Consider the following 22,733-nt stretch of genomic DNA (forward strand, 5'->3'; position numbering starts at 1 on the left):
GGACCTGGGGCTGTTCCTCACACTAGCTTAGCATAGGCACGGCCCCAGGTCTGGGCTCACTCCCAGAACCTTAAAATCACGAAAACAACTCTTGGACTTTCATATGTGAATGGCTCCCTATCAGACCATTATAAAACCCAAAAGGAAGATACGTGAGTGCCCGGTGGTTTCCTTACAGTACATAGTAAATATGATTTCTAAACCAGAAGGCAGGCAGCCCACCAACCCTTTTGGGGTCTTATTTGAATTGTCATTTATGTTCCAAACAGGTTATTCCAATTACTTTTTATTTTACATACCATTTTAAAAAAGGAAGGAAACAAGGAAAGTTTTGTACATACATTGTGCTAGGCACAATGGATACATTCACTAACAAACCAGACAGTGTCCCTGCTCTCATGGAGCTGACAATCCGAGGAGGAAACACCACTCCAAACCCACACCAACACCAATTCTTCACAAACTGAGGGGAGTTAAAAAGGCAGAGAAGGTGGTTTTCAAAGTTCATAGCCATCATGGATTGTATACGGCCTGAGTAGTCTGGAGGAGTTTCTGTACGGAAGAAGGTTCTGGGCTAGGAGCTAAGGCTTTTGTTTAAATCAGATGAAACCAGGTTAGAGTGTGCCTAACACACCCTAGAACACACTCTAGGCAAGGGACAAAGCCTGTGAGAGGAGCAGGAGCATAACCCGTTTACAAATACATCAAGGCTCCCTACAGCTGTGTGCAGACACAGGGGAAAGGGCAAGGCCAGCACGCGAGAGCCAGGCAGCGAATGCAGCAGGGATGACGTCATACTTGCTTGGTGCGTGCTACAACAGCCACAGATAGTCAAAGCCTCAAAACTAACAAGTCAATAAAGGCATAATGATAAATCAAAAAGAAAATGAATGCCTGTTTAGATTCTGCACTTTAAAAAGATTATTACTATATTTGTGCGTGCGCAAGAGCCCGAGGAGGTCAGAAGAATGTGCTGGATCTCTTGGAGCTGGAGTTACAGGTGACAGTGAGCTGCCTCATGTAGCTGCTGGGAACTGAACTGGGGTCCTCTTGAAGAGCAGCGAATGTTCTTAGGCACCGCCACCTCCGCAGCCCCTTGGTGCCCAAGCTTTAAAGCATATGACGCTTTGTACCATGTGTCATCATTCAATGAGACTGTGCCTAGGACATTTTCTTATTGCAGCTTTGATTTTTGGAGATTATCTCCTCTGGGAAAGTGAAATCAGCGTTGAAATGTTTTAAAAATATAAGGAAGACATAAAGAATAATTTTTGCACTGATTCTATGTACCCATGTACACAGGTAGCCATCATAAATTGAAGGACACTTTTATCGTCTTTTGGGGGGCGGGTGCTTCAAAAAGTTTGTGCTACAAATCATGTCCCTGATAGAAACGACGACAACAAAGCCCTCCAAAGGTTTGCTGCTCAGCAGCCAACATTTAATGACACCCAGTCTCCTAGTAGAGAACATGAAGCAACCACACACCATTCTCTGAGACAGCACGTGCCTGTGAAAATGTCGTTTATTCTATATGTAACCGCCTTCTCTACCATCCCTCATATTTCTTTTCCCTTTTATAATACATAGAAAATGTTCATCCTGAAAATGCATGTACTAAAAACTACCCCAATAGAATATGCAGACTGACCATTGCCTCTGGTCCTTCTTAAATCTCGTTGAATGTTCCAGACCAATTTTCTAAGTGTTCCCTGTTTAGAATTCTTTAGTAACTCATGCTACAAAACCCACAGTTTAAGTGGTCTCAGAACACACTTTTTGTAGGTATATTTGATATATAAATATATTTTCCACTCTACTTTTTTTCTAAATAACTCTTTTGTAAAAAGAGGAAAAATAAGAAAGAAAAATCTTCATGAAGGTTTCCAGTCAGGGATGCACACTGCCTGTTCTCAAGATGGTCATTTCAGAGTGCTATCTGCAAAACAGAGCACAAGAAATTACCAAAAAGAAGGAAGCTTCATACAATTTTCAAAATGTAACTTTGTGAGACAGAGTGTAAAACATTATCATTTTGTTGGGGTGGAGTGGGGGTGCACATGTGTGCAGGTGGCCCAGAAGAGGCTTCTGGGTCCCCTGGAGCTGGTGAGATACTCAACATGAGGGAAACTGACCGCTGGCCCTCTGTAAGAACGGTCCACACTTTCAATCACTAAGCCAGCTCTGCAGCCTTTCACTTCAGTTCAACATGAAAAACAAGAGCACCACCCTGCTTTAAAAGACGCAGGCTGTTTCCCCAGACTCAAACCTATTCAAGTCACAAAACTGGACATCAGATGATATGCACATTTGCAATAAATCTTTAAATCAGTGGCTAAAATCTTTAGAAATAACAGGAAACAGAATTACCACCATGTTTTAGCACATACTTATAAAAAAAAATAATATAACCCCTTACTACAGTCTTTAATCTGTTAAGAAGAAATCTGAAGAAAGCAAACAGCATACTGATATGAGGATGTCAACTGGACATAGTAGAGGCACCAGGGACATAATGTAATACACATGCTATTTAAACCGAAGAACTGCCGGACCAGACTGGCCTGTGGGCATATCTGTGGGCACTGTCCAGTGCACCGTGGGACAGCATCATGCCGACACAGGCGGCCACGGGCTTTACAAGAAAGGCAGGCAAGCATGAGGCAGTGAGAGGGAGGCAGCAGGCAGCGCCCTGCTTCAGGCTCCTGCCCCGCCTCTCTCGATGACGGATGAGAGGAGACTATGACCTGGAATGATCAGTTCCTCCCCAAGTTGCTTTTGCCCTGAGCATTTTATCCCAGAAACAGGATGAAAGTAGGGCACAGGGCAAGACAAAAAGTTACCTAAACTACTTTAACAGGACAAACTGAGAGAACGGAAGGACACAGTCCAGACAGGAGGCAACATGCCCACTCTTCCTTTTCATTCTTGCATTTAAGCCTTGATATTCATCTTAAATTTTCTGAAACACCTAAGAATTTTGTACTGCTATTTCCAGACCTATTAGCTCTTAAAAATCAGGAAAACAACTGATATCTTTAAAGTCTAAACCTAAATTGAAATGAAATGCTCACAGCTAAAGTTTTCAAGAGACAATTTTTTCCCTTTTAGTACTCACTCGGTATGAGAAAGTTTTAATTCTTCCCTTTGTTTTGCAGAATAATTTAGATTCCCACCTAAAATGTAAATGAGTAGCCATTTTAAGCAACACGAGTAATTAAAATTTAATCATACACATAAATATTTGCATGAAAAGTTATGAAAGACAAAATGAAAAATATATAATCACACTTTAATTTTAGCTTTGTATATTTAAGCTTGAAGTTATATTTTGCTTCAGGTTTTTTAACTGAAACACTGTTAAATGTCAGTACCACTGAAAATTAAGAAAAATTAAAAGAAATTTAAATTTTTTGTGTTATATTCTCTTAAGTAAATCATGCCTTTTAGGGACAAGCAATTAGAAAGATTAATAGACATCAAATTCTTATAAAAATACACTAATGCATACTAGTATGGACTAGTCAAAAATCTGCTATTTCTCATTCTAAACCAAATATACTCAACCTTAAAGTGGAAATTAATTTACTTTTTATTTTTAGAAATGAGATTATGATGGCTTTAGGGATTTTTTGCTAATATACACCTGAGATTTTATATTATGAAACACCGATCTTACTAGAGACGAAAAGGCATAACAGCAATTTTGATTGAAGGGAAGGTTCCGAATGTGTGATTATAAACATGAAATCACTCAGTAAAGCCCGGCCCTCAGGAAGATCCACCAGAGGTGAAGAAGAAATCACGAGAGCTGCTTACCTCGGGCACGATTCACCAAATACAGGCAGACCACAGCTAAAAGTGACACTGGAAAACACAAGGCACCCTTGTAAGTGACGCCTCTGTAATCAAAATTAACGCATAAACCGAATTCCTCTTCCTGGGTGCCGGGGTTTGACTATACGGTCTCCACAGACTCATGTGTTTGAACGCTTGGCCTATAGAGAGTGGCACTATTAGGAGGTGTGGCCTTGTTGGAGTGGGTGTGGCCTTGTTGTGGAAGTGTGTCACTGTGCAGCAGGCTTTGAGGTCTCACATATGCACAAGTTATGCCCAGTGTGGGACAGTTCATTTCCTGCTGCTCAGGGATAAAGACATAGAACTCTCAGCTACCTTTCCACCACCATGTCTGCCTGCATGTGGTCATACTTCCCACCATGATAATGGACTAAACTCTGAAATGTGAGCCACCCCCAATCAAATGCTTTCTTTTATAAGGGTTGCCATGGTTGTGGTGTCTTTTCACAGCTACAGAAACCCTAAGACAATTGGCATTTTAAAAACACAGGTCTTTGTTTCTGAAAGCTCTCAAGTGCTGCAGCGTTTTTCCTACAGGGAACCACTGCTCCTTAGGCTCAGGGATGACACCTCACAGGAGGAAGCCAACACTCCTCCCCTCCTTCCTCACTTCTCGCCCCTAGAACTGTCAGCTCCTGGCCAGTTTGTCACTCCACAGGAGTAGGCTTCGCAGGGATTTTTCATCTGACGACACCATGTGTCTTTACAAATGAACAAATGAAAACATCCCCCTTAACTTCCCACCCGGAGCCAATTCAGAGCCCACAAGGTGGAGCCTGGCTGCCTGCCCTTACTTGCTGAGGCACTGTTTATCTTCCTTTAGATGATATGGCAAACCCAACTGTGAAAATCTGCACATTTTACTCTATATCATAAGAAATGAAATGCTGCCACATGGCACACTCACAAGAAACACAGGCAATGAAGAAAACCTCCAAAAGCAAGTATCCCCGAGAATCCAGTATCATGCCAGCAAGGATGGAAATGACGGCCAGCCCGAGGTTCTGAATGGATTGCATGCTAGGATTTTGGGGTTAAAAAAAAATCATTTCATTCTCCAGAGTCTTCATACGCAGACTAACTTCACTACTAACATTAGTATCGTAGACCACACATTACGGGTGTTACGAAAGACTCTCAGCCAGGGAGCACATGGATAGATTTTGGGTTTTGGAGTCAAGGCAGTTATGTAGCCCTGGCTGTCCTGGAACTCACTCTGTAGACCAAGCTTGCCCCGAACTCACAGAGAACCACCAGGCTCTGACTCCAGAGCGCTGGGATTAAAGGTGTGTGCCACCACTGCCAGCAGATTTGGGGGTTTCTCCTGGACTGTTCCTGCTACTAGACCATCGGCCCCAAGGCAAGGGAAGTGTGAAATGCCTACCTGATGAAGGAAAGGGAGAGCTGCCTGCACAGCAGTCACCGGAGCAGGCGCTCTCCTCCGCCCCCGCCCCCCTTTGTCTTTGGGGGCCTGGGATACCGATCACCCTCTCACAGAGCAGAGCTCAGATGGACAGGAGTGGCCATGTCTCCTGTGGGTTTTAGCTTCCGCCAGCTGTCTTGCAGGGGCTTCCCTTGCTGGATGGTCAAGTGTAACTAACTGTGTTTGTCTGGACTAAGGAGCACCTAACAGAAAAGAACTCTTCTGGGTATGTCTGTTGGTCATGTCTGGAGGAAGGACTTCAGCGGGAAAGCCTGGAAATGGGTAAGCACCACCCATCGGCTGGAGGCCTGAAGAAAATAAAAGGGCTTGTGATGGCTATTCTTGGCTGTCAACTTGAGCACATCTGGAATTATAAAACCCAGAAACGGAGGGGCACACCACGAGGGAATTTTGCTTAATTTGAAGTAAGATCCACCTCTAATCTGGATGTCTGAGTTAGGAAGACACCTTTAATCCAGATCTTTGAGGTGGGAAGACCCACCGCTAATCTGAGCTGGCTTTCTGCTGGAAGCCGATATAAGGACATGGAAGAAGGAAGCTTTTGCTCTTTGCCTGTTTGGTCTCGGCTCCCTAGCAAGACCATTTCTTCACTGGCATTTAAGGCTACATCTTCAGAATCCAGAGTATACTGAAGACCAGCTGAGACATCCAGCCTCATGGACTGAACAGCTACTTGATTCTTGGACTTGGCATTCATAGACAGCCATTGTTGGACTAGCTGGACTGCTGCTGGTAAGCCACCCCACAGGTCCCTTTCTACACAGAGAGATGCATTCCGTGAATTCTGTTACTCTAGAGAGCCCTCAGTAATACAGGAAGAAAGGCCTGAGAGCAGGTGTAGGGTGTGTGTGTGTGTGTGTGTATTGGGATGTTTTCCTCAGATCAATATTAGGGAAAATGACCAGAAACACCACAACAGTTGCTTACAACGGACTAACTGACGTTTCCAGTCACCCACAGGGTCAGCGCTGTCCCAGAGTTACGACACAGAGATCATGATAACTGACACAGTGGAAGGCAGCGTGTGTGACAGGCGATGAAAATGCAGTACTTACAACCCGTACGCAGTTCCCAGCTGGTGTTCCGGAACTACAAATGCCACCATTGGCCACAAAGCACAGGCAAGCAATGAGTAGGAGAGTCCCAGGAGACACTGGACAGGAGGGCAGAAGGATACAGTGTGTATCAGGTGACAGGTGACTTTCCTTGATAAACATTAGTAAAGTCACATACTAGCAATAGGTTTTACTGTAATTAGACTAAAATTTGAAACGCTTGGCCTCTCTCAGTGCCCGGCACTGTCTTAACCATTTTCAATTGTGTGTATAAGCTGCCTGGGCCACTGGGTAGTCAAGGGCATAGACAATTTCTAAGAAGTTCTTATCCAAGCTTCAGGCATGATTTTTACCTGATTTTCCTTAATTACAGATGAAGTAATCAAGGCAGCAGAGTGACGTTATTCTACTGCTGCCCGTACAGGACCAATTCGGAACTGAAAAGCAGAGCAGGGATCCAGCTGCCATCACTTGTTAGGCATTATGTGACAAGGCCCTTTCCGCAATTAAAAAAAAAAAAAGAAAGAAAGAACTTGCTGACTATGCTGGCAACAGGCCTACAGATGTGCAACCCTGAGTGCAAGGCCAGTCAAGTCTACACAGTGAATTTGGAGATAACTTTAGCTGTACACTGCAAGAGTATGTGTCAAATTTAAAAAAGAAAAAAAGAAAATGAAAAAGCATGATTTGAATTTAAATTAAGTATTACGTGTACCTATCAAACTGGAAAATAAGAAAATAATGCTGACACCCAAGATTAGCAAGGCAAACGGACACATCCGGGCACTCCTGGCACAGTCACAAATGAGGAAGGAGTCCCTGAGCATCGTACATAAGACGTTCCCTGTGGGAAGCCTCTAGGGCAGCACTCCTATCCCCAGGACCTGGATGACCGTGTAGGAGACTTCCGTGGAACTGCCCACTGATGTCCAGGGTGCTCCAGTGTGAACAGGTAAGACACACAGCACGTCAGCCTGCACGCTGAAAACGGACACCAGGAAGACGGGAAAACCTTCACGGACTTCCTGCCAGATTTTATTCCTACCAAGGATCAGAAGAATGGCTACTGGGCCAAAAGGTCGGTCACTTTTAATGAAATGACTTATTTTAATGCAGCTCAGAAAAATAAATGGAAGTAATTAGTTTTCCAGTCATGAGACTGTTTTATTTCAAATTCTGCTTCAGCTTTGACGGCTCCCTACTAAATAAGCCAAATGAAAAACAACCCTTATACGTTATTAACTGATAATCCTTTTATTAAAAAAAAGTATTCACTTTGTCAAAATTATCATCAAGTCACGTCCCCCTCGGCACTGCCAGCTGGGTTTGCCAGGCACACCAAGCATACGGGGCTCTCTCTGAAGCCCTGACCATCCCCCGCTAATCACCATAGCGATCCACGGGTTCCAGAAGGTGAAGGCCAGCATCATGTGGGACACGAGAGTGGTAGCTACTGCACACAGGACCCAGATGACGTTCTTCCCAGTTTTGTCCACCAGGAGTCCGAATACTGGGGACATGGGAGCTGATATGACATACACGATACTGCCCAGAGAGCACAGGAATTAACAGAAGGTCACACAGTATCTCTACAAACAGCAGACTAAGCAAGTCCAGCTCGTTAATTCAGCACTCTTCTCAAATGACCGCCAGAAAAGAGAAAGAGAAAAACCAAGGAGAATTCTTTTGCTTTTTTGTTTGTTTTTCCCCTTAATGCAAAGCCAAGTCCCTGGGACTGGGGTCTGCAGTGTTGTGGGGGCTGGGGTCACACAACTTCTCTGGCCTCTCAGGCACAGCCTCTGCTTATGAATACCCCAAATATCACATGCAACAAGAACATACAGAATTAAACCAAATACCTGTTAATTGCACTTGCTGACTGGGGAGAAAATCCAAATTTCTCTATGAAAAAAACTCTAAAATTAAAAAAGTATGCACATTAGAACTACTTTCGCTTCATGAAATAAAGACAAGTTAAAAAACAACTCTAATGTCCGATGGGCTTTCCTTTCCTGATAACATTCTCCCACTGTTATCTTTTATCAATCACGGAGCACTCCGCTGCAGCTTAAGGACTCATGGGACTCCTTCACTGGCTCAACTATGCCTGCGCACATGTCTTCAGAACACCAAAGTAACAGCAGAGCGGTAGAGTCCTTCACTGTGCAACAGAGTTCTTGTCACTGTGACTATGTGTTTTTAAAGGTTATAAAGACATAAAAACACAATTCCTGCAAACACATTTGCACTCTCACACTGCAACAGCCAACGAAAGAGGCGAGAAGCAGAGGAAGCAGGCAAGAACCTGCCTTGAATCCTGACCCTAAGTCTGGCAGGATTAACAGTAAGTGGACAGCCACCAGTGCACAACTTCCATGCATAATAAGCAGCCTCCTGATCCGAGAACGAAAGAAAATTTCAAAGGATTTCTTCAAGACAATAACAAAAGCATTAAAACAGAGCTAAGCCGGGAGCTGTCGATGCCCACTGTATCCCAGAACATGAAATAAGCAGTCTAAATACACTGTGTCCCGAGTGGCAAACTTGACCACAGAAGTACCCATTCATCGACGTGGCTCAGCTCTCGCGATAACCTACAGGTGGACGGGCAGCTGGAGGGTACTCACTTGCCCAGGCCGATGAACGGGAACACCGCCGCATAGTAGCAGACACAGATGAGGAAGACCAGCCACAGGGGCAAGGAGAAGTCCTTTATGTCAGTCAACTTAATGACTTCACCTTGAGAAAGGGAAGACGTGCTGTTTCATAAACCTAAGGACCTTTCATCTATAGTCACCATTTTTACTCACACAATTAAACATTTTTTTCTGGAAAATTCCACAAATAGCATCTCTGAGAACGCTTACAAGTAACAGGGAAAAAAACAGAAGATACAGTTGTTCCCATCTATGGGAACTAAAATAATTTTACTAATATGAAAACAGAATCAAGAATTACGGTCTGGCCGGGCGGTGGTGGCGCACGCCTTTAATCCCAGCACTTGGGAGGCAGAGGCAGGCGGATCTCTGTGAGTTCGAGACCAGCCTGGTCTACAAGAGCTAGTTCCAGGACAGGCTCCAAAACCACAGAGAAACCCTGTCTCGAAAAACCAAAAAAAAAAAAAAAGAATTACGGTATGTCAAAACGTTTAAACGGAGGAATACATACAAAAATTTAGATAGGCAGAAATGAGTCCGAAAATATAAACATTCAGCACCACAGCACTGTACTGTGGGTATGCCACTGTAAAGCAGCTTTAGAGATGCCTTAGTTTAGTTAGAGGCATCACCACAGCCCCAAGCATCCTATAGCCAGAGAGTCTGGAATATTCAGGTGGATGTTCCATCCCAAACTCCCTCCCCTGGGAGTTGCCTCAGCCCAGAGATGCTCAAGACCACTCCTACAGGGTATTTAAACTGCCCCCCTAGAGAACAAACAAGTGGTTTCCTGGTCTTCCTTCCCCATCTCCTCTCTGAGGGCCTGGAAGGTCACTTGGGAGTGTTAGTATCCATTAAGCCTGGGCTTTTTCTAATTCGGTTTGATTTGGTCTGATCTGGATTATTTTCCGTGGCCTCCATCCCCCTCTTCCTCCAGGCTGACGTACCTGTTTTTCCTTGCTCTTTATGAAGGATTTTCTCTGCTCTCCGATCCAAATAGGCAAGGACCAAGGCACAGATTAGTGAAAGAATGCACGTTACACCCCCTAAATAAAGGAGAGAACTTTTAGAAAAGCCCAGAGGCGGGGGAAAGCTGCACCTACACAAAGAGCAGCAGTGTGGCCACTGAGGAAAGGGAAATAGAGTCAGGGCTAAGAAAAGCAGGCCAATGCCAAACACACACACAAGAGGGACAGAGCGGCAGACAGCCAGCAAGCAGGGGTCACCTTTATCACAGTATGGCTCAACAGAAGGTTGGAAACTAGAAAGAAAATACTGGAACAAAACAGCCTGGGTTTGCAGAGACTGGGGAGAGTGGATGGTTGCTACAGGAAGGTGAAGACAGGAGATCCTCGGAGCTTCACTGGCCAGCCAGTCTAACTGAGTAGCTTCAGTGAGAGACCTTGTCTCTAAACCTCAGGTGGGGAGTGACGGTGGAAGACATCTACCACTGACCTCTGGCCTCCACACACATGTAACGTGTTCACCCGTACGCACATGTGCACAGAACAACATGAACACATACATACATCACAGAAAGAGAGGGAGGAACTTCCAGCTGAGCAGCACACTGTGTATGCTCCAATTCAAAGAAAGTGGGTTCTGCTGCTGCCACCGACACGGTGATGCCTTTGGACACAAACTTGGCCTCTCTAAGGCTCAATTCCTCAGGTATAAAATGAAAGGCTTTGATTTGATGACGGCCAATTTCTTTTCTATCTCTGAAATTCTTTAAAATTCTGCGTGTGGAGAAAACTAAATGGAATGTTGACGAGCAATGACAGTAAGAATAACTTTAACTAAGACAGAGCAATTGAGAAGGAGGGTGTGGGGGAAAGCAGCCTGGAGATAGGATTCCTGTTAGCCTCGCCCCCACTACCCTTTTTAACCGCTGTGTGCATCAAGCAATTACAAGGAAAAGAAGACATGCAAAACTAAGCTGCACCTCACTGCTCCACAAGCTGCACCTCACTGCTCCACAAGCCACTGTGAGAAGCCGCTGACACCCGGGGCTCGTCACACATCTGAGCTCTGTGCAGAGCAGGCTGGCAGGTACACACAGACCTTCATATTCCACTCAGTCATTCGGCAACTGGCACCATGGGACTGGCTCAGCGAACCAAGGGACAAGAGGAACCCACCCAGTATGCAAAGACCCGCAAAGACCACTAGTAATGGCAGCAGAGAATGATCCCAGGCTCCCGGCTTTAACTTAGTGGACTTTCCACCGTGCCACACCACTTCTCTCTAGCGGCCTTGCTGAGCCTGAGCAAAAGGGTCCCAGCTTCCTCCTGGTCTCTGTGACTGTGAGCTCACCTGGACACACTCCCTGGCTGACCTCACTTCACACACACAGTCTCTTTGAACATATAATATACAAAAAAAAAAAAAAAACACCGAGGTACACATGGGAAAATCAGGTCCCCCTTCAGAAGTGCCAGTTAAAGAAGAAACAAAGTGCATGACTGTCTATTTCTAACCAGAAGAACTAGTGAACAAAGGAGGCAAAATCACAACCCATAACCACAGTGCCGGCACTGAGCCTAGAGTTCCTTCTCCTTTGGCACAGTATCGCCTACAGCAGCCTTCAGAGGACAAGGCAAGGGACAGAAGGATTCACTTGCCAATCATGAGTGTCACTCCCAGGGTCAGGTGGCCAGCGGCGCCCAGTGAAGTCTCAATCTTAGTATACAGCCATCCCATGAGGTTCATGTTCACTGTGCTCCCCTGAGGAAGGAGAAAACAACAGTATTCTCGATTATATACTCTTGGGGAGGGTTTACTTATTTACTTATAGTATCTCAGTAAAGTAAGTATAACTGGAATCCACATTACACGGAAGATAATCTGGATTAGACTGAGGCAGAAGACCCATCTCTAATCTGGGCAACACCTTCTGCTGGAAGTATATATAAGGACCTGGGGAAAAGGAAGCTTTTGCTCTTTGCCTGCTTGCTCACTCCTTGTTTTCAAGCCCATTTCTTCACTGGCATTGGAGCCTGCTTCTTTGTAGAGCACTTTTGAGGCAGGGTGCCAAAATTGAGGAGAAATTAGACAAGCTATAATTGGTGAGAAATCAGGCAAGCTTTATTAAGGCTCTCTGAACTAATGAATGTTCATTTTACTGTCTTATGCTATTTATGAATGTTTTAGTGAAGACAAAGTGTGGTGGTTTGAATACGTATGGCCCCCATAGACTCATGTGTTTGAATGCTTGACCCAAAGGGAGTGGTAGTATTAGATGTGGCCTTGTCAGAAGAAGTGTGTCACTGTGGGGACAGGCTTTGAGGTCTCATATCTACCCCTAGTGTGGTACAGTCTCTTTTTGCTGCCTGCAGATCAAGATGTAAGACTCTCAGCTCTTTCTCGAGCACCATGTCTGCCTGCATGCTGCCAAGTCACTAATGATAATGAACATTGGATAATGGATAACCTCTGAAACTGTAAGCCAGCCCTAATTAAATGTTTTCCTTTATAAGAGTTGCCATGGTGCATATTAGATGTAAAGCCAAGTATAACCAGGCTACAATTCTCAGCACCAGAAAAGCTAGGTAACAAGGAGGACCCTAAAAGGGACAGATGGCTCTCCCTGGGAAGAGGAAAGAGATGTCCTGGGAAAACTGATGGGGGGATGGGGACATGTGGGATCAGGATGGTCGAGTAGGGGCAGGGCGGAGTGGGAAAGCAATGAAAGAGATGTCTTGATAGAGGGGGCCATTATGAGGTTAGGGAGAAACCTGGACACTCCCAGAACCCACAAGGATGACCCCAGCTAAGACCACTAGCAGATAGTGGAGAGGGTGCCTGAACTGGCCTTCCCCTGTAATCAGATTGGTGACTAACCCTAATTGTCATCACAGAGCCTTCATCCAGTAACTGATGGAAGCAGATGCAGAGACCCAGAGCCAAAAACTGGGCTGAGCTGCAGAAGTCCAGTTGAAGAGAGGCAGAAGGGATTATATGAACAATGGGGGGGGGGGGGGGGGATCAAAAATCATGATGGGGAAACCCACAGAGACAATTGATCTAAACTTGTGGGCACTCACAGAGTCTGGACAGACAGTTAGGGAATCTGCATGGGACTGGCCTAGGCCCTCTGCATCTGAGTGACAGTTGTGTAGCTTGGTCTCTTGTGGGACCCCTAGCAGTGGGACCAGGACCTGTCCCTGATGCATGAGCTGGCTCTTTGAACCTACTCCCTATGGTGGGTGCCTTGCTCAGCCTTGATGCAGAGAGGAGCTTGGTCCTGCTTCAACCTGATATGCCATGCTTTGACGACTCCCATGGGAGGCCCTACCCCTTCTGAATGGAGAGGGAGGAGGAATGGATGAGGGAGCACAGAAGGGATGTGGAGGAGAGAGGGAATGGGAGGAGAGGAGGGAAGGGAAACTGTGGTTGGTATGTAAAATAGTTAACACGGTCATGGTGTCTCTTCACAGCGATAAAACCCTAACTAAGCCACAAAGTCAATGTCACTTTAAGTCCTAGAGAAGTATAAAAACAAAGGCCAGAGAAGTAGCTCCCTGGTTAGGGTCCTTGCTGTGCAATCACGGGGACGAGAGTCCAGATTACAGCACCCATGTAACATCTCAGTGTCCCCTGTATGCCTAATAACACAGCTCTGAGGAGACAGGAGACTGGAGCCTGCTGGCCTCTAGCCGGCATGAGAAAATGCCTAGGTGAACAGGGGGAGTGTGACGGAGTGTGACAGAGAATAACACCCAGTGCCCTCCTCTGACCTCTGGATGCAAAGACACCTACATAGGACCACACACAAACAGGTGTTTTTGAAAGTGATATAAAAACCAATGCCTACTTCCTCACACCCACGCGTGCCCAGCATACTTCTTTCTAAGACCTTGAAGAGATAATTTGCCTTTTATTGGGCCTCATGAGGTCTGGCACCATACTTACAATTCTGGCCATGCTGAGTTGGAGTCCAAACACCAAGTTTAATTCTTTGCCTTTAAACCAACTCACGGCGTATGTATTCTGGGCAACTGCTAAGGACTCTCCTCCAATTCTAAATGTGGGGGAAGAAAAGTCACAGCTTTGAAAGAAACGTCAGTTAGCAATTTAAACACTCCTCCCCAAAAGAAGTAGGACTTCTGTTCCCTCTTGAATGGTGGTAGGCTTGAGGGCTCCAGCCAAGAAGACACAGTGAATGAATGCTGCATGGTCATAAGCATCCCAAAGATGGCATCGGCCATTTCAGCCCGGCACTCACAGCTGGAGTCCTAAGTGACTTTGCATAAACGTTAACCATTCCTATGCTACACGAAAGCAACCCACATGAGAGGCACCACTTGAAAACAAAACGGCTCTTCATGGCCCCCAAGTATCCAATATGCAAAACAGCAAGCTCCAGGTGATTCCAGCCTCTGGCTTCCATGAATCTCTGCAGCAGAGATCCCAGACACCAGGACAGACGGCCTACCCACATACTCCACCTGCCACGAACTGTAAACAAAATGCCATGATTGTCTTCTATTGTGACGTGTTGGAATGATGCGGCAATCATGAGTTCGCGATCATGACACGCAACAAAAGGAACCTGACCTTTGCACCATCTGTCCTACACAAAACACTGAGAGGGCAGAGTGTCCTGCATTCACATTTTGTAAAACCGAAATCTCATTTTTCAGACCAATATGCAAAGCTTTTGCAGAATCAATATTCTTCTGGGGTTCAAATGTTCTTCCACTTATCTCCACACGTCTATCACTACCCCTTGAGACCCATTTCAAAGATGTCACCTCCACATCCTAAAATAGGTCCTGCCATGGCTTTGTCCTAGTCCAAAGGTATCTTTCTCCTCATCTACAAATAAGTTCCCATACTCTCACTTCACCCATGTGGCCATTTTTAGCCACATTTTTGTTCCAGAATCTCTTTCAAGGTCTTCTATATATTTTATTTCCTTCAGAGACATACCACATCTATCTATCCACATGCCCTTGGTACCTCTGAAAAAAGACTTCCTTCTGTCAACTATATGCCTCAGGGTAGGAAGCCCGAGGCTGGACTCAGAACAGGTTTGTGTAGCAGACACTGAAGTGTACCTGGAGACAGTCAGCCTAGAGGTACCACGCTTCAAGACACCTGAACAGAGCAGGAAGACATACATGCCACTCACTCAGGAAAAGACGCCCAGAATAACTGACCTAGAAACTGATGGTCCATACTTTCGTGAATGGAAGCAAGTCTGTCTTAAATGCAATCGGGGAAAACATCGTTTCTGAAGAAGCTTATAATAGCAAACTCTACAGCTAACCACGATCACTCAAAACACTGCGTCTCGGTTAAAACAAGTAACCAAGAACACTACATATTTAGGCTGCATTTCAAGGATGTGAAATAATTCCTCACTGTTGGAACATGGTCCGAGAATGGAGTCATGTGAGGAGAATTCTGAGAGCTTGTGAGAAAACTCCAAGAAAGAAAGAGTACTATGACCTCAGTTTCTTCAAAAACACGAAAATGTTCTTGAACTATTTTCCTGCACCTCCCAGGAATGGCAGATAGGAAAGAGCTTACTTCAGTACAACTGGCTATTGTTGCTTAGATGCCTCTACGGAAAAACATGTTTGGGCCACACGTGGCTTGTCAGTCATCTGAAGCTCAGCCTTGTGAGCGTACACTTTACTCAGGTGACTTCTCCCAACCCTCTGAGTATAAACTGTCTGATGCTCTGAAAAAAGTTACAGCATGAGACTTTAGTCTGCCTCGTTTACGGCTCCATTCTCCCAGGTCCCACGGCCTCTAGAGCAGTAAATACCTCACGAGGGATAATGATGTATTTCTTTTAAATCCTCAATAAAAGACAAGTAGTGTGGGTCAGTGGATAGGTTAAGATATGGAAGGCCCTGGCTTTAGTACTTAGCATTAAACAGATCCTTAATAAACATGCTAAGATAACATTAAATTATGGAATAACTTACCCAAACACAAACCTCCCAAACTCCATCAGCCAAAACGCATTAACTATTCCACCCAGAGCAAAAATAACCTGTAAATAGTAATAGAAAAATAAATTCAGGACATTTGAAAGGAATGAGTAACACAACAAACCCCTATCCTCACAATAATTTTATTAGACAAACTAGAAAATCTGAGAAATTAAAATATCAATGCTCATGCATTTAGGACTTATGCTGGCCAGAAGGCAAACCTCAAGCATAACTGTAGGGGATCTTCCGGATCAGGTTAACCCACAGGCAAATATCCACCCAAATGTGGGTGGTGCCATTCTCTGAGCTGGGTGGCATAAAAGGAGAAAGCTCAAGTTGGGCAGGCACCCTCACTTTCTGCTTCCTGTGACACACATGGCTACAAGCCACAGCATTATACAGTAATTGCTCAGCCAGCTTTTCAGGAAGCGACTCATCAGAGCCAAAAGCTTTGCTGGAGGGTTTACCTCCTGCAGTTCAGTACTATTTGAGCTACGTCTGGAGACAGTCACACAGTCTAGAATCCCACTTCCCACTACCAGGCCTTTGCTCCTCTCTCCTATGTAAGCATAGAGATCTGCTTTCCTGCATTTTTGTTTTTATTGACAGGCATTTGGTCAGCATTTAGGGTCCAGGCAAAAAAAACTCCATTTAAGACATTCCCAGATGTCCAAGGACATAGAATTACTACATGCCTAAAGCTGTTAATTCATAGCTGCTCACATAAACAGAAAAAAAATAAGCATGCTTTGGTTTCACCTCACTTATAGATAAGGAAAGTGATGACCTAAAGCTAACCTTGCATTAAAAGATTCCTAACTCCTCACCTCACCTTTACCTCCATTTACTGATGACTTTAGTTCAGGAGATTAACTATGAGTCTTACTCTCAGAAAAAAATCATTAACCATCTACACATAGTGCAGAGGAAGACAAACCTCCACTGGCGCCTCTGATAAGCACAAGCTTAAGAGTTTGCTAACGCTGAAGCTTTCTAACATTTGTCAAAAACGCTAATGGACCAAGGGTGATAAACTTTCCTTCTCTGTTTATATTGGTTGCCTGGTTACCTACGCCTGCAAGGTTTTGTGGGTCTTTATAGCTGGGTAAGAACAAAGAGAGTTAACACAAGTGGGGACAGAAAGATGCTGGAGCGGAAGAGAGCAGAAGCATCCCAGAAATTAGCAGAGATAGAAAAATAAAATAGAAGAAGAAAAACAATGTAGTAGAGAGTTGGAATTGGAATCAAACTTGAGACAGCGAAGTTACAGACAGAAGAATTGGAATGGACAACAAGAAAGAAATAACAATAAAGAGACATGGATAGAAAGAGCGTGTTGTGAGCAGACATCTTAACCTCCAGACTTTAGCTCCTTTAGCTTATTGTGACATCTTTCTTCTGAACCCCGAAAGGAACCCTTAGAGGCTGGACCTTTACGGTCCCCAATAAGACACGGACTGCTTCATATTCCCACCAACATGCCTTCCCGCCAAACTGTGGGCCAGAATAAACCTTTATCCCTCCTAAATGGCTTCTGCCATTCACAGCAATGAGGAAAGCGACTAAGATGATATAATTAAAGGCTTAAAATAAATTATACCACGTGGCCATTTGTGGGCCTGACTAATCAAGCTGGTCATTCATTAAACATATTTTGCTTGGGGAATTAGATTAGACTTCAAAGTCACTGTCATGAAATGAACAAATATTTTGGCCTTTCTTACCTGTCCAACGCAAACAAAGCAGCTGAAAATAACCGTGCCCCATCTGTGTGAGAGAGAAAATGTCATTTCTTCATCTTATTGTCAGTGACCAGAGTCCTAGACTAACCAGCTGTTCGGGTTTCTTTGCCCACTCTACACGAATGCTCGCCTGCAGCTTTCCTAAACCAGGCACTCATACACAGAAGACCAGCATTCTAATGGGATTGCAGAGGTTCAGCAACAGCCCGGGCTCATGCATGTCATTGTTGCCCCTTAAAACCTGAGCAATCTTCAAAACACTCCCAGGATCGAGCCATTTAGAAATGGAAATTCTTTAATAAACTTCTGTTCAGGGTTAGAGCTGGAGGCTAGTGAGATGGCTTAGCAGCTAAGTGCAGACATCACTCGGGCAGAGGACCCAAGGTCAGGCAGCTCACAACTGCCTGCAATGCCAACTCCTGGGGATCTGGACACTAGCGGTATAAAATAAATCTCTATTTTACGAGTTTAGAATTGGGTCTAGGAAGTTCTACAGTAGATAATTTAAGAGACTATAATTCTTGATAACTAAAAACTAATTTCAGAAGACAAATCTTAGGCAAGTTAATGGAGTTCCAAGTCCAACTTTAGTCGAAGTAACAATATTTCACCAGCTCAATTAAAATAGCAGAATTAGAAGCATCTTCAAAAGTCACCAGAGTCAACTGTATTTCTGAAACTGAAATCCACTCAAAATCCTTGTAAAACCACACACCATCAGCTGAATGTTCTCTACAACTTGAAAATTCAATGTCCCCAGATGATTTATATCACCCCAATGAAAAAGCAAGTTCCTCCTCCGAGTAAGTGGGATTCATTTCCCTGAAAACTCAGCTACTTCTACCCCTTGGGACCCAGCAAAATACTTCCTTCGTAATTAACTATTTAAGATTCTTAAAAGCAAACCCCAAACCAAGCACACGAGAGTGCTGTCAACACTCATCCCTCAGACATGATTTCAATCCACAGCAGCAGCCTCGCTTCTGCCTTCCGTGAGAACTCCCAGCTGTGTTTACCAAGTCTTCACAGCCAGCGAGAAAGGAACAAAGTGACGAAGCTTGCACGACTATTCCTCTTCAGCCTCTAATGTGCATGGCCACAAAAACTTCAATGGCCACAGAAAGGCAAAACAGAGTGGGAAATTCATAAGTCTCACCAGAGCTGAGGGATGTCTCTCTACCTATGCGCAAAGACCTTACATCTCCAGCTCTCCTTTAATCTCTGCAGACACTTGTCAGGCAGGAACTGTCACCCTACTGGGCAATGAGGAAGCCAAAGCTTAGGACGGTAGGGACTTGACCAGATGGCAGTGAGATGACTCACACCTGGATCGTCTGACCAAATTAAGAGCATAATTAACTTCCTGAAAATGATGACCTTACTCCATCAGCAGCATTCACTAGGCCTGACCTGAACTGATCAACCAAGCCTTAAGGATGAAGTCTAGAGACAAAAACAAATCTTCAAAAACAGAGCACAAATCCTCATGTCCATCATTGGTCACTTCTCAAGTCTATCGAGTTCTTAGAAGAAAAACGTCAACCCATTCCTACATTTTCCCAATCACCAGTTAAGTTTGCTCACCAATTAATTTTTTTCTGCAAGCTTACCGTATTCCAAATATTCGGTCTATCAAAAAGCCACCCAAGAAACACAAGACTACATTGGGCCAAGAATACCAGGCATACAGCAGCATGAATTTCGTGGTATTCACTTGCATGTCCTATATGGGAAGAAAAGAAAACTTTTTTCCAAACAGGTTTAGCAATTAACAAATCAAAACAAACAGTGATGACAGTTTTCTAGGGTAAGTCCCTTGAGACATTCGGGGAAGCTCCAATCCTTGCACTCAGAAGAACAGTCACACATGGGTACGGCTTAACTCCACACACTACTGATGGGGCCACATGGATTCCAGGACCAGTCACTGGTATGGGGCACAACTCAGACTGTTTCTATCTCCTACATACTTATGTCTTCATTTCTGCCTGCATTATGGATTCCTCCCACATAGAAAAGAATCATCTTTGCCCAGTCTTATGAACTCTATCCTCTTTAACACCTACAAGAACACAGAAGGACAACCCGTGCACTTTCCCTCTGCTCAATGGCTTAAAAAAATATACTCCCAACAACGGTCTAAGCGCCCAAGAAACAACAAATATCAAATGTAATTTTACAATTCAAAACCAGACTACGGACGCTGATAGGGACAATACTCAGCAAACGGTACCCACATTTATAAAAGTAAATAACAACTAAGCTTATCTAAGAAGGTCAAAGCCAATCCACAGATCACTTATCCAGAGGGGTAGGCATGGGAGTGTAAAATCTCAACAAAAACTGGCATTTTTAGCAACACAACTTCACAATTATCTACCTAAAGAATGAAACTATCTGCCATCTGTGTGTCATCCATGACTTCTTTGGGGAAGCAAATGTGATCCCAAGAAGCCTGTAGCTTGTGGGTCTGCTGATGACACTAGAATGGAAAGTAGGCGGACCTTTCAGACGGGGCACCCTGAGAGCTCATGGTACCTTGGCATCTGTAAGTCAGTGCTCCAAAACAAAGAGCAGCGCAAGAATGTGGAAAATGAACTCACCCGTTTAACCTGAGTCTGGAGGGCAGCGGGGCTGTCATAGCAAAAGTAGCTACCTAGGGAAGAAAGAGCGCATAAGTCAGCCACAATGATCAAGTCTGCTCAGAAGTCTACAAGGCCTAATTACAAGCCCTAATTAGTAACTAGGCTGGGGAGTTGAAGGCTTACACTATTGCTCACGCCATGGAAACGTTTTTAGACACTTCCTCATCTGCCATCCAAAAGAACTTCCACAATTGAGCAATGTGCATACCCAGCAAATAACAGAAACCTAACATCCTCTGTTTTTAATCTTTTTATATTCATGCTTCCCATGCTTATTACTGTATTAATATATTCATGAAATAGCTTCACTTTTCTTTCTTAAAGCCATCAACACTAAAAATCCTACATTCTTTACAGTTGCAAGTTAGCTGCCGTCACTTTTCCTGAAAGCAGAATTAACTTCCACTATTCAAACCAAACCAGTCTTTGAAATAAATTCTGATCCTGTAAACAAAATACCAAGGAGCAAATGACTACGTGAATATGGTACTAGAAACAACACAACCGAGAGACTAAAGGATCAAACGAAAATATAACACAGTCTCCTGAGGAGTTAGAAACTCGAGTGGGGAGAGAAGTGTTATCCATGACCAGAAGTATCTCAACTGTGACTGACAGGCTTGAGGGGCCCCAAGATAACACTGCCTGTTTCCACACTGACTGCAGATACCCAAAGCTACCGGTACCAAGGTGGGCAAGGTAACTAGAGAGGCAGGACTCCGGCTTCTCAAACCCTTAGCCCAATCTACCTACCAAAAATAAGCTGTCAGCTTGAGTAGGGACAGAATCTTCAGGTATTTTGTCTTTGCTTCTTTGTTATTGATTCTAAACCTAGAACTTCTGGTTCCTAGTTTAGTTTTTAGTAAGAGATTCAATACCAAGGTTTGTTTGTTGAGACACAATCTCGCTCTAGTGCTGGCTATCCTCTATAACTAATAGAGTCACCTGTCTCTGCCTCCTAGGACCGGGATTAAAGAAGTACACCACCAAGCCTGGCCCAGTACCACCACGTTTTAAAGCAAAGGAATGGGTTCCATCGTTCCAAAAACTAGTCAACAGCGTGTACAAATTGCAAAGAAACCAAAGCCAAAAGTGTCCGCTATACACAGGAGTATATATTTCTGAATCTGATCCCTGAAATGACACTTTCAAGTCAATCCACTATTTATGAATCGGACCACTTGCAGCGTAAATTGCAGCTGTAACAGAGGAGGGAAATATGTTTTTAAAAGAATCTTAAGAAACTGCTTTCCAAGGATCAGATTTCTTAAGTGAAACCAAAAGCCTCCAAACAGGCGGGGTCTTGCAGGGCTGCTTCACACAGGAAAGGTAAGAAAAGACGCCAACTGTTAGGCTGCCAGCAAGGTATAGTGTCCCAAAGCCGGTGCGAGAGCTCAAGAAACACCAAGAAAAGAGCGCGCAGTGGAGTGGGGAGATGTCGCCTGGGGAAGGGAGGGAGAGGGATTTGAAAGCGCTCAGAAGTCTCCGGGGCAAACAACTGAGATTCCTTCTCACCCCCCGTCCCCAGGGAGGAACTGCTGCACTCTGGGACTTAGCACGAACAAAAGTCGCCAGCTCTATCCCCAGGCCTCGCTCGTGACAAAGATAGAAGGGGGGGAGGGAGAGGTGTCTCAAGCCAGGACGGCAGAGCGGATTGGGGACTCGAACCCCGGAATCCCTCGATCATTCTCCCTAGCCCTCCCGGGCTCACCGAAGCCGAGGAAGCACATCAACAAGAGCACCACGAGCCGGTGCGCCAGGTGGCTGGGGTCGCAGAGCGCGGGCAGAGCGCGCGGGGCGCCCCGGACCGCGCTGTCCCCCTCGGGCCGGTCCCCAAGCAGAGCCTGCGCCTCTTCATCCTCCTCCTCCATCGGACTGTAGCTCGGAACGGAGCGGGAAGCAAAAGCAAGGCTGGAGAGCCGGCGCTCACGTGACCGCGTGCGTTCACGTGACCCCCCGCGAGTCACGCACCGCCGTGCTCACGTGAACTCCTGTTCACATGGTGGCGGGGCATTTGTTTACTGCGCTTTCTGGTCCACTGATGTGGGTGGGATGAGATGAGGTGGATCGGATCCGCCCCCTTCCCGTTAGAGTTTGATTTAAGACCAGGAGGGTGTACGGATGCAAAACTCCCAATGGGCGGCTCGATTTGAGCAGGTAAGGACCTCAAAATCCTTCTGCAGCTGAGTCCCCTCTCTCCCTCATTTCGCCAATTCCTCCTGCTCCCAGACCTTCTGATGTGCCTAGCACTGATGTAGGGGAAAAGGACGAGTTCTCTCACCTCGAGAGTGCGGGTGAGAGAATTTACTTAGGGAGCCAGACAGAAACTAATAATCTGGAGGCTGAATGACTGCAGCGAGAACGGGCATGCCTCACAAATGT

At 45.0% G+C, this 22,733-nt stretch overlaps 1 protein-coding gene across 2 annotated transcripts; it reads right to left on the bottom strand.

The window, feature by feature from the left end:
- Nucleotides 1-214: 214 nt before the first annotated feature.
- Mfsd1 (major facilitator superfamily domain containing 1) lies at nt 215-22,294 on the bottom strand. 2 transcript variants are annotated; one of them, XM_057757111.1, is made up of 16 exons: nt 22,063-22,294; nt 20,310-20,362; nt 19,317-19,429; nt 17,689-17,731; nt 15,956-16,023; nt 13,929-14,037; nt 11,639-11,741; nt 9,962-10,060; nt 8,985-9,096; nt 8,217-8,273; nt 7,746-7,902; nt 6,358-6,455; nt 4,766-4,878; nt 3,820-3,867; nt 3,119-3,176; nt 215-1,939 (listed from the first exon to the last, which is right to left on the bottom strand). In XM_057757111.1, the coding sequence occupies exons 1-16, from the start codon at nt 22,220-22,222 to the stop codon at nt 1,936-1,938; spliced, it is 1,395 nt and encodes a 464-aa protein (XP_057613094.1). In that variant the 5' UTR covers nt 22,223-22,294; the 3' UTR covers nt 215-1,935. The 2 variants fall into 2 exon arrangements, with proteins under 2 accessions (XP_057613094.1, XP_057613095.1); XM_057757112.1 differs by lacking the exon at nt 215-1,939 and having other exon boundaries at nt 3,115-3,176.
- Between the last annotated feature and the right edge of the window lie 439 nt (nt 22,295-22,733).

Source organism: Chionomys nivalis, chromosome 24 (genome assembly GCF_950005125.1).
Source record: "Chionomys nivalis chromosome 24, mChiNiv1.1, whole genome shotgun sequence".
In the NCBI taxonomy this organism is placed as follows: Eukaryota; Metazoa; Chordata; class Mammalia; order Rodentia; family Cricetidae; genus Chionomys; species Chionomys nivalis.